Source organism: Antechinus flavipes, chromosome 4 (assembly GCF_016432865.1).
Source record: "Antechinus flavipes isolate AdamAnt ecotype Samford, QLD, Australia chromosome 4, AdamAnt_v2, whole genome shotgun sequence".
NCBI lineage: Eukaryota > Metazoa > Chordata > Mammalia > Dasyuromorphia > Dasyuridae > Antechinus > Antechinus flavipes.
Window position 1 is genome coordinate 95457292 of NC_067401.1, and position 13734 is coordinate 95471025.

The 13734-nt window shown below is 32.1% G+C and overlaps 1 protein-coding gene across 1 annotated transcript in view; it reads left to right on the plus strand.

Moving 5' to 3' along the window:
- The window catches only part of LYST (lysosomal trafficking regulator), a 201967-nt gene that overhangs the window by 60518 nt on the left and 127715 nt on the right, over positions 1–13734 (plus strand). The window contains 6 exon segments of the mRNA XM_051993556.1: positions 1172–1395; positions 3470–3536; positions 7668–7777; positions 9158–9584; positions 11818–11962; positions 12650–12823. Coding sequence (XP_051849516.1) covers positions 1172–1395; positions 3470–3536; positions 7668–7777; positions 9158–9584; positions 11818–11962; positions 12650–12823 — 1147 coding nt within the window.

Here is a 13734-nt window from a genome sequence, read left to right on the forward strand (position 1 = left end):
TATGTCTAAAACCAAACTCACTATTTTTCTTGCCAGACTCTTTCAAACTTTCCTATTTCTGTTGAGAGTACCACCATCCTCCCAATCCCAGGCTCATAACCTAAGTATCATTTTCAATTCCTCACACACACACACACACACCCTTAACCCCATATCCAATCTATTGATAAAGCTTGTCAATTTTACCTTTGTAACATCTCTTGAATATGCTTCTCTCCTCTGACACTGACACCACCCTGGTGCAAACAGGCTCTTATGTTGTTACTCCTAGACAATTATTGTAATATCCTATTAGTTGTTCTTTCTGCCACAAATGTCTTTACTTTAGTCCATCTTCCACTAGATTGTCAAAATGATCTTCCTAATGTGGATTGTCAAAATGATCTTTGTGCATGTCTAACCATGTCATCCCGTCACAAGAAACTGCATTGATTAGTTTGCTATCATCAAAAAGATGAAATAGAGAATCCTCAGTCTGGATTTTAAAATCCTTTAAAAATTCCTCACCCAAAAAAGAGATTATGCCACAGTGAAATTAATAGGTCTTTAGCAAATCAGAACTGAAAATTAAGGAGAAAAGAAAGTGAAAGATACCCCAAATTTCAAGTATAAGAGACTACATAGATGGTAGTGTCTCTAAGCCACTGATAGAAATGAAGTCATGAGTTGGAGATTTTGGCAAAGAAAAAAATATTTGCATTGGTATAGGAACTCCCAATGAGGAAATACCATCTACCCAAGACCCTGAAAAGTTAAGTGAATTGCCCAAGGTTTTTCACTCAGTGAAAGTTCTGAAGCAGAACTTTAATTCAGATGTTCCTGATTATAAAATCACCCTTCTTTCTACTGTACTGCGCTGGCTTTCACTGAAGAGTAGGTAAACTAGGTTTTTCACAGGCTGATTTTGAAATATTGGCTAAATGGTTAGGTTGAGAAATATTATGGACATTGAAAAAATTTAATTGTTTTACAAATATTAACTTTTCTTTCTTTGGGCCTTTAAATTGTTTTTATTTTATGTAAATATCATATTTTAACAAAGAATCACCTAGAAGTAAAATTAGTAAACACCTGAAATGTTCATAATGTTACTAGTAGTTCTGAAATAATAGTCAATATTAAAATTATATTTGTTACATTATGAATGAAAATTAACTTTTTTTAATTTTAGAGGACATAAGGGCTGAAATAGAATACATCAGTTCTTCAAGTTGTTTAAATGATGTGATTGAAAACCTTGCACAAGGAGAATTGGTGTATCCTGAGATTTGTATACTGGAATTAAATTTGCTTTCAGCCAGTAAAGTCAGATTTGATGTGCTTGGCCATGTCTTTGAGAGCTTTTTGAAGATCATCAGACAGAAAGAAAAAAATGTGTCTTTACTCATGCAAAAGGTAAGGTTTTCGTATGGTTAATATCAGATAAATATTGCTTATATTAATAATTCTTTATTTTCCATTCTTGTTTGTTATATTCTAATAATAATCATTATTATTAAGATTTGCAAAGCATTTTATGTGTTATTTTATTTTATCTTCACAACAACTATTATGATCATCATTTTACAGAGTATGTGAGGTTGTTAGATGGCACAGTAGAGAAAGTCTCTTGGGTCCGGACTCAGAAAACTAAAGTCCAAATCTAGCTTCAGACATTTACTGGGTGGCGAGTCCCTTAACTTTTGTTTGATTCAGTTTGCTTAACTATAAAATGGGGAATAATGAGATCCCAGAGTTGTGAGGTTGTAATCTGATAATATTTGTAAAGTATTTAGCACAATGCCTGCCACATAGTAGATAACTAGAGAAATTATTATCTTAAGTATTATTATCCCCATTCTGTGGACTCCTTTAGCTGGGAAGTGTTAGTGTCAGAACTTGATTATAAATAATTATTAAAATAGTAATTGTACTGAATAATTAAATATTTTTGCACTACTGCTTCTTAAAAATTTAGGTCAGATTTCTGATGACTTTTTTTTTCCCCTCCCACAAGCCACACAAAAACAAAATTGGTCATCTATTAGTGCAGATTAACAACTTCTCTGTAATTTATTTTATTACAGGACTCTCCTGTATTTGTCTCTGTAGTTGTTTTGTTTAATCAGGGGAAATGGGAAACATAATATTATATTTCTTTAGATTCCACAGAATTCTTCAGTACTTATTCTGGATAGATTTTAGCTATTCTGCTTGTCACTCAACAAAGGAAGTTAATTTAACAATATTTGCTATCTGGCAAATCTGACAAGCACGTTCTTTTTTTTTTTTTTTTTTTTAATGACTGACTCTAAAATAACCAACTTAAATCATATCTCTATTGAAAATATCAAAATGGGTGTCCCACATAAAACTCACTCAGTATGTTTAAAACTAAACTCATTATCTGTCCCCCACAAGCCCTTCTCTTTTTCTTTCCTTCTTATTTATTACTGTGGAAAGCACTGCCATCTTCCCAGTCACATACTAGCCTAGATAACTACATTCTTGACTCTTCCTTCTCTTTCACACATATGATCTCCAATATCCAAACAGTTACCAAGTCCTGTTTTTTCTTCCTATATAACATCTCTTCCATATGCTCCCTCTTCTTCTCCAAAACTGGCACCATATTGATGCAGGCTCCCATCATCTCCCACTTAGTTTTTTGGTTGGTCTCCCTGTCTCAATTCTGTCCCCATTTCAGTACTCAAATAGACCTCCCTAAAGTGCAGATCTGACTGTTTCCCCTATTCAATAAACTCATGTTGCTCTTTGTCATCTCCAGTAATAAAATATAAAATGCTCTGTTTGTCTTTCAAAGCCCTTTATTACCTGGCTCCCTGCTACATTTCCAGTCTTTTTATCCTTTATTCCTCTCTCTGCCCCCAACATACTCTGTTATTCAGTGACATTGACATTCTTGCTATTTTTCAAACATGATACTTCATCTCCTGACTGCATTGTTTGTGACTGCCTCCCCAAATTTGGAATGTTCTCCTCCCTCATCCCTGCTTCTTGGCTACCCTGAATTACTTTAAGTTCTTGTTAAAATTTCATTTTCAGCAAAAAGCTTTTCTTCCCTTCAATTTCATGCTTTTCCTTTGTGATTACTTATAATTTACCATGTACAAGTCATGTTTTTATTTGTCTTCCCCATTAGATTGTGACTTTCTTTAGAGCAAAGGCCACCTTTTGCTTTTATATCATTGTATCCTCAGCACTCAGCCTAGTGCCTGGCACATAAGTAAGGGATTAATAAGTGCTTGTCAATTTGACTTTTGATTTATATAATATTAAAGACACCTTTATGTAGGAAAGTCTACTATGCAATTATTATCCTATTTAAATATTTGTAACCAAAATGTCAGTTAACTCAATAAAGTAGCATAATTGTTTAGTGTATTTTTTTTTTTTTGCAAATTTCTGCATTGATAGCAGTTGTTTCATTTTAAACATTTTTTTTTTTTTTTTATGTTTTAATTCACAGAAAATTGTTAGAAATATCTTAGGAGGGTTCCTAAAAATATTTACTCGGAATGATTCTAGTTTACAAGGTAAGTTTGGCTATTTCATTTTCATAAACAATTTTCATCTTATCCTAATGTAATAACATTATAGCTCTGTATCAATGTGATAATAGAGACAATCAAGCAAAAAGTGCCACTTATCTGCTTCATGGTTAGCATTGTACTTGTGCAGTTCTGTAGGAGACACAGCAAGTGTGTTTCCATATATAACTCTTACAGTTTAGTTAGATTCTACAGCATTAATGCAAAGAACAACTGAAAAATTTCAGGAGTATGGCGGCAGGTAGGTGGTGCAGTGGGTAGAATACCAGCCCTGAAGTCAGGTGGACCTGAGTTCAAATGTGGTCTCAAACACTTAACACTTCCTGGCTGTGTGACCCTGGGCAAGTCATTTAACCCCAGTTGCCTCAGGGAGAAAAATTCAGGAGTATGTAATGGAGTTCTAAGTTATTTAGTAGAAAAACTATAGACACTAAAAAGAAGTCCTAATTCTTTATTAGATGACTATGGAATTACTTCCAAATTTAATATTGTATGTGCCTATGGAATGAAAATCAGTTAGAACTAGTAGTCATGAAATGCTTCATGACTTAAATTGAAAGATGATAAAATTGGGGCAGCTAAATGGCGCAGTGGCTAGAACACCAAACTTAATTTGCCTTTCAAGAAAAAAGAAAGGTGGTAAAATTTATATTTGGAAATTGGGAAGGCATTTCAGGTGAGTGAAACAACATAAATAAAAACAGGAAGATAATGTAAGAATAAATAAAGGGTGTGTCTTCAAAAGTAGAAGAAATAAGATTTTATAGGCATGGTTAGACTAGGTTATCTTGAGAAATAACAAGAAGAATTCAGAGTTGATGTGAAAGTAAATAAGAAACCCTCAAAGGTTTCTTTGAAGAGTGGAATAATCTTTTATGATGAGAATTTTATTTAAGATTATTTAAGATGTCTTGGAGGGGAAAAACCTAGAATCAGGGAAGCCAACTTAGGAGACTCTCATAGTATCAGGGGTGAGTCTGGATTGGAGATAGGATTGGAGAGGAAGAAATGTTGTTTTCACAACGCATTTCAAAAGAAAAATCATGCTAAATGGACTTTGCAACTAACAAGTTAAAGGGATTTAGGGGAAATGATGAGTAAAAGATTAATCCAAGAATTAAGTTTCTGGGAAAATTATGGTGACACTAATAGAGATAGGAGAACTAGTTTCATATAGTTTGTTTTTTAATGATTAAAGTTGAAGGAATTCATATTTAAGTTAGTTTTTGTTTGTTTTTTCCCTCTCTTCTATTGCCTTTCTGGCCTTTTCCTTCATCTTTTACTTTCCTAGGGATTTCGGAGATAGGGATTTGGATTAATATGGTTCTAAGACTCAGGAAATCTGGGTTTTGTTCTTAGTTCTATAAAAAAGGCACATGGAATCCTATTTTACTGAAGACCATTTTAACTTCTACCTTTATGTAAATGATTCTATTTTCATGTCTAGTCTGTAGCAAGGATCTCTTAATTTTAAGGGAGGGAGCTGTACTTTTCATTTTTTTGAAATCTTGACATTATTGGCAAGCAGTGTTAAAGATAATAATGTTACTTAGAGGGTTAGAATGAATAGCTTACCTTATGTACTGTGAGACAGATACAGAGGAAGGCTTTTATGGATATTATCATCTTCTGGTCACACAAATTTATTTCACATAAAAGATCTTGCCATGTAGAAGTCTTCCTCACTTTGAGATGACTTAGTGTTCCTTTAGAAAAAGAACAGTTAATAGTTGAAACTTCAAACATTTTTTATAACACATCCAACCCTGACCTCCAAATGTCTCAATAGTTTTTACAGTGATGCTTTTCTACTTCTATACTTCTCCATTTCTATTATATATTTGCTTTTTATGCCTTATACTTTATTTTTTAAACTTATTTATTTAAAATGAATACAAATTAGAAAATTGTCATGCACAGCAGAACATAAGATTCAAAATAGAAACAATATATTTATATTTCAAGAAAGCTGATATAATAAATATTATACATTATATTCAGAAATGTCCATCTTTTCTTTGTTTCCTTTGTTCTTAGCAGAGTTCTTTCCAATTTCCTGACTTAGATGTCTTGATTCCCCACACTGTCCAGAAGGCGAGAGTTCCTATGGCTGGGGCTAAAGCTACTTCCCAACCCAGCTAACTCTTGGGCTGGCAGCCTGTTGTTTCACAGGAGCTAACCTGAAGGTGCTTAGATTTCACTGGGGCCAGGCCTTCAAGTCATTCTGATCTTCTTTGATGGTCTCAGCAGAAGTACTCTTACTTGTTTTTAACAAAATTTTTAACCAAAATTCTCCCCGAGGCATAATCTGTTTGTGGGAGAAATTTAGAGAACTTGGAGCTTTCTGACTTTGCACCATCTTTCCAGAATCTTCTGTATGCCTGATATTTTGAGATTCCTCACATTTCTTGCTTTCCTCTTGCTCTGTCTTCACACCCTTATCTGAGATTCTCCATTCTTAAGTTGACTGAAGCCCCCTAGTCTTTATTTCACATTTCTTGCTTTTGCACTAGTCATTTTATTTCCTACCCTGACTTCAACCCTGTTACTCTCCCTGGCCCTGGCTGTCATCTGGAGCTGAGTTGGAGGATGGACATTCCAATATAATTGCCAGCTTGTGTGATTCACTGTTATGTAATATCAAGAGAGGTCAGGGAAAGCCTTGACTATGTTAAATAGCACCCCTATGTTGAATTTATAGGAGGTTGTGGTCAAGATTTACCTAGAATAAGCAAGTATTAATGGGTTGTGGTTTGAGTTACAGGAGGGAACATCAAATCTATGAGATTATAGGTCCATTTGAGTATTTCTGTTTTAATACCCCTGTGGTTCTCTTTTAAGCATTTTGTTATCTCAAAATCCACTCACCTGCAGTTTGAAAAAAAAAAAAATCTCCAATAGACCCTAACAGAATCTTTTGAAAACTTCATATTTTCATAATTTTAAAAATTCCATTCAGGATAAATTTGCTCTTTCAGACTTACCAAGCATTTATTAAGCACCTGCTATAAATTAAGTATTCTTAATTCTGAATCCAATACTCCCTGTGCAACAAGAGAACTGTTTAGTTCTGCACACATATATTGTATCTAGGATATACTGTGGCATATTTAACATGTAAAGGACTGTTTGCCATCTGGGGGAGGGGCCGGAGGGAGGGAGGGGTAACATCGGAACAGAAGTGAGTGCAAGGGATAATGTTGTAAAAAATTACCCTGGCATGTTGTAAAAAATTATCTGTCAATAAAAAGTTATTAAAAAAAAAACTATGGATATCTACTATTATAGTAGTCCAAGGGTCTACTACTTATTGAGTTTTTATGTAAACTTAAAGTAAAACGTGAACCATGTTGTTTGTGGGATTTTTCTCAGCAAAAATACTGGCATGGTTTGCCATTTCCTTCTCCATTGGATTAAGGCAAACAAAAATTAAGCGATTTGCCAGGATCACATAGCTAATAGGTGTCTCAGACTAGATTTAGACTCGAGTCTTCCTGCCTCTAGGCCCAGTGTACTATCCATTGAAACATCTAGTTGCCTCTATATCTGTATATACAGATACAGAAAGATAATGCTATATTTATTTGTATAGATTCACATAGATGTATAAATGTCTGTTTAGCACTATAGACTAGTTCTATATTTATTTTCATCTATTTATAGTATAATATTTTTAAAAGCTTAAACAAGTTTTGGTGAATTAAAATGATTACCACTTATACATAGTAATATTTTTAAAAAACATTTAATTTGTAAAATGATTTTTTTAAATAATTATAGTTATAAGCTAAATATTTGTGAGGTACTAAGAGAACAAAATGTTTTTTAGAATTAAAATTATTGTTAAGTTTTAAGTTTCAGTTATCAAATGTTACATTTATATTTTAAAAAATATCTTTGGTGTGTATATGATGCTAATGTTCTTTTTAAAAAATGTTACAGTTGAATTCTCTTAGTTACCTCTTTGTTTCTTTAATGAATTTATTAATGCACATTATGATAGTGATGGATTTGATTTTACTTGGATTTTATGGATGGATGGATGGATTTGAAATTACTTATATAGAACTCTTAATTTAGTGGTGTCTTTTTTCCCCTTTTCTTTGACTAATGTAGCATGTCAAATGGTACTGATGGATCTCTTGGTGTCCCTGATGAGTTCAAGAACATGTTCAGAAGAACTAACCCTTCTATTGAGAATATTTCTGGAGAAATCTCCTTCTACAGTAAATATGCTATAATTATTAAATGACTTGTGAGCTATTTACCAGAATGCATTATTTTGATATCAATCATCCATAGGCATTCAATAGTTATTTATATTGAATTTTGGATAATTTTGTCTGAATTATACAATACCATTGGAACTTCTCTACTTACATAGTTATGCTACATTTTCATACTACCATAAACCTGTGTCAAAGAAATTCAAACATTTCATATCAGCCTAAAGAACATAATTAGGAGCTTAACCATGACTTTAAAATTATCATGGTGAATTCTATAGCTAAATATAATTGACTTTTGAATTAGACATGGTTAAGATTATCCATATCACTATCCTTTTTTACTTTTTAGATAATCATTAATTGATTATATAACTATTAGATGTGCTTCTCACTTTTCCTCGCTTCTTTATTTAGTATCATTAACCACATCACCAATCATAACTATTTATAGAATTTTTATTAAAATATTATGTTAGCCATTAAAGATACAAATGTATAAAAGATATATTCTGTACCTGTACTCAGAAAGTGCAAATTCTGGCATATCATTATAATTATAGTGTTCTACATTTTCTCCTTCCCAGTGGTTTCCTTTGTTTTTCTTCTCCCATTTATTTATGTGATCTAAAGGAAGGATTCATTGATATTTTAAACCAAAGTTTTATTATAGACAGAGCTGGGATTTTGGTGTAAATATACCAGTTGGTTTTTATGAGGTGTGACTCATTAGATAAAAGATTCAACATTGAAAACTTTCTAATAATGCTTTTTAATAAGTGTGTATTATCATGTTTATTGTCAGAAAATTCTGTCCTCTGATACACATGAATATTTATTTCATATTATTTGAAATTTCATGTGTTAGAGTAAGAAGGCTCAAAAACTTCCATATGAGATCCAATTTTTGAAACTTGTTTATAGGAGTTCATATACTTTGTCTCAGCTCTGAATCTGTCTATTCCCCTTATGTTGCACATAGATATATTTAACCATCTCAGATGTGGAGTAAATTGAAAAGTCAGAATATAATTTTTAAAATGTTAATAATTATGTTATGAACTTAGCTAAGTTTTACTACTAGAAATGTTTCTTTATATTATAAATTCTTAAATTCTTAAGCTGGTTTATCACAAAGTTATGGGGTTATGTAATTTATAATCAATTTCTTTTTAAAGAATTAATTATATTTAAAAATATAAACATGTGCTCTATATTTCATACTAACCAAAATAATTACATAATGGGATAGCAGGTAATTCAGTAAGATTTCTGATTTGCATGCTGGCTTTTATTTCTTTAGTTGTAAATTTTTGTTTCTAAAGAATTTTTATATATGTGATAATATCAATTATAAATGCTCATTTCTTTTTTCTCTAGGAAATTCTTCTTAAGGGTGTCCTGAAAATTATTGAGACTGGTATTAATATGAGTCCATTACAATATCTAACCTTCCCTTTACTTCATATACCAAATATAAGCAGCAACTCCTTTTCACAAAAATATAGCAGTATTCTCAACAATAAGGCTATTGGGTTGCTAAAAAGGGCAAAATTTCCTCAAAGTAAGAAAGAAGTTGATAGTGAGATTTTCCCCCATCAACTTCTTTCGTCTTGGCATGTAGCCCCAATTCACTTGCCTTTGGTTGGGCAAAATTGTTGGCCACATATGTCAGAAGGATTCAGTATTTCCTTGTGGTTTAATATGGAAAGTATTCATGAAACAGAAAGTATCTTAGAAAAAGTAAAGAAGATAAAGAAAAGAAAAAAATCATCATTTATTCAAGATGACAGTCTTGATGATACAGGTATGAAATTCTTTGCTTTTATTTCTTTTATAAGATGAATGACATATGACTTGCATGCTAAAGAAATTTTTGAGGATTTTAGAAAAGTAATATGAAACATTCTGACTTTGCTGTTAACATGTTCTTAATATTTTTTCCTTATACAAGCAGTCTCTGACTTATGCGTACTCATCTTAAAAACAGATGTCCTTGCCAACTAACCATAAGAATTCTTTTCCCTTTCTATTTCATGACATTTTCTTACTCATTTTCTGTTTTTCTTTATTTCTGTATGTCCTGTTGCTGCCCTAAACTTTTCTCTCTTCCTCACTTTCCATTAGTCTCAGGACTAATTGAATGAACTGGTCTAGGTGTGATCTTTGTGGGAATGGTGCAGAAAAAAAGCACTTGGGGACAAGGGATGGATAAACCTCTGAAAATACTCGCTCTTATTCTGTCTTTAACTGTTGTTCCAGAATCAGGTTGCATCCATTTTGAAAATCATTTATAGCAGAGAAATTCCCTCCATAATATCTCTCGACAATCCATCTTTTGAAGACCTTTAGTAATAAGGAACCTATGGCCCTCTTAGATAGTTTGTTCTCCAGTCAAGTTACATAATTTGTTAGGAACGATTTTTTGGTTTGTTTTTAGCTCTTTATTTTAAAAAATGTGTTAAGCCCAAATCTGCCTCTGCAGCTTCTAGTTCTGCCCTCTTGTTCTTAACCAAAATAAGTTCATTCCTTTTCTACAGGATAATTTTTCAAATATTAAGCGATTATTTCCCCCCCAAAGTCTTTTTCAGTGTAAATACCCCCAGTTCCTTAAATCTGTCAATTCACTGCAGCACTCACCGCAGCAACTATTCCAAATCTTTTCATTCTTCCTCAAACTTCTTATAGTACTTCTTCCATCAGAAAAGTTGAGACCATTCACTGAGTCCTCTTTCTCTCTCTCTCTCTCTCTCTCTCTCTCTCTCTCTCTCCTACTCTTTCATCTCCCATCTCTCCTGTATCTTCCTCCATTATTTCTTCCTTCACTCCTGTCTCACACAAAGAAGTGAACTTTCTCTTTCCTAAGACATTTCCCTCAACATGGCTCCCCCCAGATCCCATTTTATCCCATTTTTTCCGGTAAATATTCTTCTGTATCATCAACTTCAGTCTTTTCCTGTCTACTGGTTGCTTCCCTGTTGCCCACGAATACACTATCTGTCTGTCTGTCTCTCACTCTCTGTATCTCTTGTCTCTCCCTGTCTTTCTCTGTTACTCTTTGTCTTTCTGTCTCTGTCTCTCTCTGTTTCTCTCTCTCTCTCTCTCTCTCTCTCTCTCTCTCTCACACACACACACACACACACACACACACACACACTCCAACTTAAAAATCCTTTATTTGATGTTTTCATCCCCACTACCTGTTTTATATTTTGTCTTCCTTCAGAGGCTAAATTCCTTGAGGAGGCCATCTATCACAGTAGTCTCCACTTTTCTCACTCTCCATAATTCTCCAAGTCCAGCTAGTGATCTCATCATTCACTGAAATGTTTCTCTCCTAAATTACCAGTAGAGATCTTGTAATTAACTAACCTAATGTTCTTTACAAAATCCTCTTTCTTCTTGATGTCTTTGTGTCCTTTGATACTGTTTATCAACTTCTCCTTGATAGGAGAACTATCAAAGAGAAGTTGATAGTCTTCTCTCTAGGTTTTCATAATACTGCTCTCTCCTTGTTCTCCTCCTTTCTCACTGACAAATTCTTAGTTTTTTTTGTTGAATCTTCATGCAGGTTACTCCCCTTAATTGTAAGTATCTTTCAAGACTCTTGATGATTTCAAAATCTATCATAGCTTACTGAAGAGTTTGTGACCTTTTAGTTATAATAGTTCAGACCTGATATTTGAAATTTCATCTGAATCTTAAATTATATCCACAAATCCTTCAGCAATACTTCCACAAGTACAGGGCACATATTTATAATTCTCTTTCAAGCCATGGTACTTCATTTATGAAAGGCAGAAATATTAAAATTCACAAATTACTTTAAAGGACTTACTTCTTTTTGTTAAAAGATAAGTATTTACTATATATAATATTCTGTAGGGAAAAAATAGTATTTTTAGAGTTTCAAAGCTCCTTTTATTAGTGATTTAAATGGTTGGATGATAAAGGCATTAGGTTTAAAATAATTTATTTTTAAATTTTTGTTTTCTAATTATTTTAATTAAATAATTTCTAATATCTGCTTATTGTTTTAGAAGGAAGCAAATCAGAAAGTTTGGAATATATGAATCCTGGGGAGAAACTTGTAGAAGAAGGTTGTATTCATATGATTTCATTAGGTTCCAAAGCATTGATGATACAAGTGTGGGCTGATTTGAGTACTGGAACTTTCATCTTTCGGTATTGATTTTTTTCCCTTTCATTATTAACATATTTAAATAGATTATTTTAAAATTTCATATTAAAAGCTACCATAAATTATTATTAGAATGACAGGAAAAAATCTAGAAACAGAGGGAAGTTCTACTCTCCTAGTTATGAATGTAACATTCCATAAAAATAATCTTGATGTTAAATTATTCTAGCTACATTTTACAAAGACCAGATATTAATGGAAGTATTATTTTATAGTCTAGGAAAATTCTTTTTCGAACAACTATTGGGATACTATTAAATACTTTTCCTATGTAGATTATCTTAAATTATCGCATAAGTTATATAAATTGGGGGTTTCCTATTTAAATATGGAAACAAAAACCAAATAGTTCATTAGAAAATAAATTAATTATTTCTACTATTGAAATATTCCTAAAGGAAGCCTAAAAATGAAAGGTAACTAGTATAAATTAAATACTGTATTAAAAATAATTTATGTATGAACAAAATGTGTACATCATTTAATAACTGGATTATACAAATTTTGCTTGTTTTAACAAAATTGATGAATGAAATTTATGAGTAGCCTAAGATAACATGATAGGATTTAAGATATTTAATTCCATTTACTTGTTAAAAAATATTTACTTGTAACTATTAAATTCATCTTTTTTTACATTGTCATTCTTTGCTTTATTTGTTTTTTTGGAGTATGTGCATGGATCCAAACGATGATATGAAAGCTGGATTGCTAGCACAAGTTGAATCACAGGAGAATATTTTCCGTTTGGGAAAATGGCAACATTTAGCATTAACATATATACAGCAGCCTGAAGGAAAAAAGAATATCCATGGGACATTCTCTATATGGGTCTCTGGTCAGAGGTATGATGTGTTTTAGAGAATGGCTTATTAAATGTGATTTTAATTTAAAACTTAATCTTTCATGTTTTCTGAAATATATTTTAAAATGAATTTGTTACAATTAACTTTTTTAATAAGCTAGGAATTCATCCTTGTAACTTTTTTTTTCCCTCTTCCTTTCATATTAGAAAGAAAAGTATCTTAGAGAATAAATCTTTGAAATATTTTGTTGAAAAACATTATTCTTTCCCATTTTATTGTTAGAGATATTTTATTTTGGAGGAGATTGTATTTTTTTTAAAAACAGTTGAACCACTTAGAAACTTAAACTGGAAATCAATATAAAAGAAACAGGAGACCCTGTCTTTGTCCTTTAGGATGTTAAAATTGAGAAAAATATTTAATATCTATGGGCATCCATTTATTCTTACATAATAACAATAAAAACAGCTTCTGATGTTACATTGTCCTATTATAGGTACAACTCTGTGACCTTGCAAATGGCAGCAATAATAGTAACAGTTCTTATTTATGTGATGCTTTTAAGTTTTAAAAAGTAGTTTGTATATCATATTTGATCTTCAAAAAATCCTATGAGGTAAATGCCCCAGATGTATGAATAATAAGGGTTAGAGGAAATATTTAAATCTAGTAAGTCTCTCCTGGCTTCTCACATTTTGCTTTTTCATTATACTGTATTACCACTTATTGAAAGTGAGAGATTTGAACTAGATGATCTCTGAGATTCCTTTGAACTCTGAATCTTACAATTCTCTAGAAGGAAAAAACAAGCTCAAATTAAAAATTTATTCATCATGATTGTGAACATTTCTTGGAATGTAGTAGAAGCAGAGATTAGGAGGGGAAATGAAGGATTATAGCATGGAGGAGTTAGATGAATATTCTCAGGGATGTTTTCAATGATTAGACCT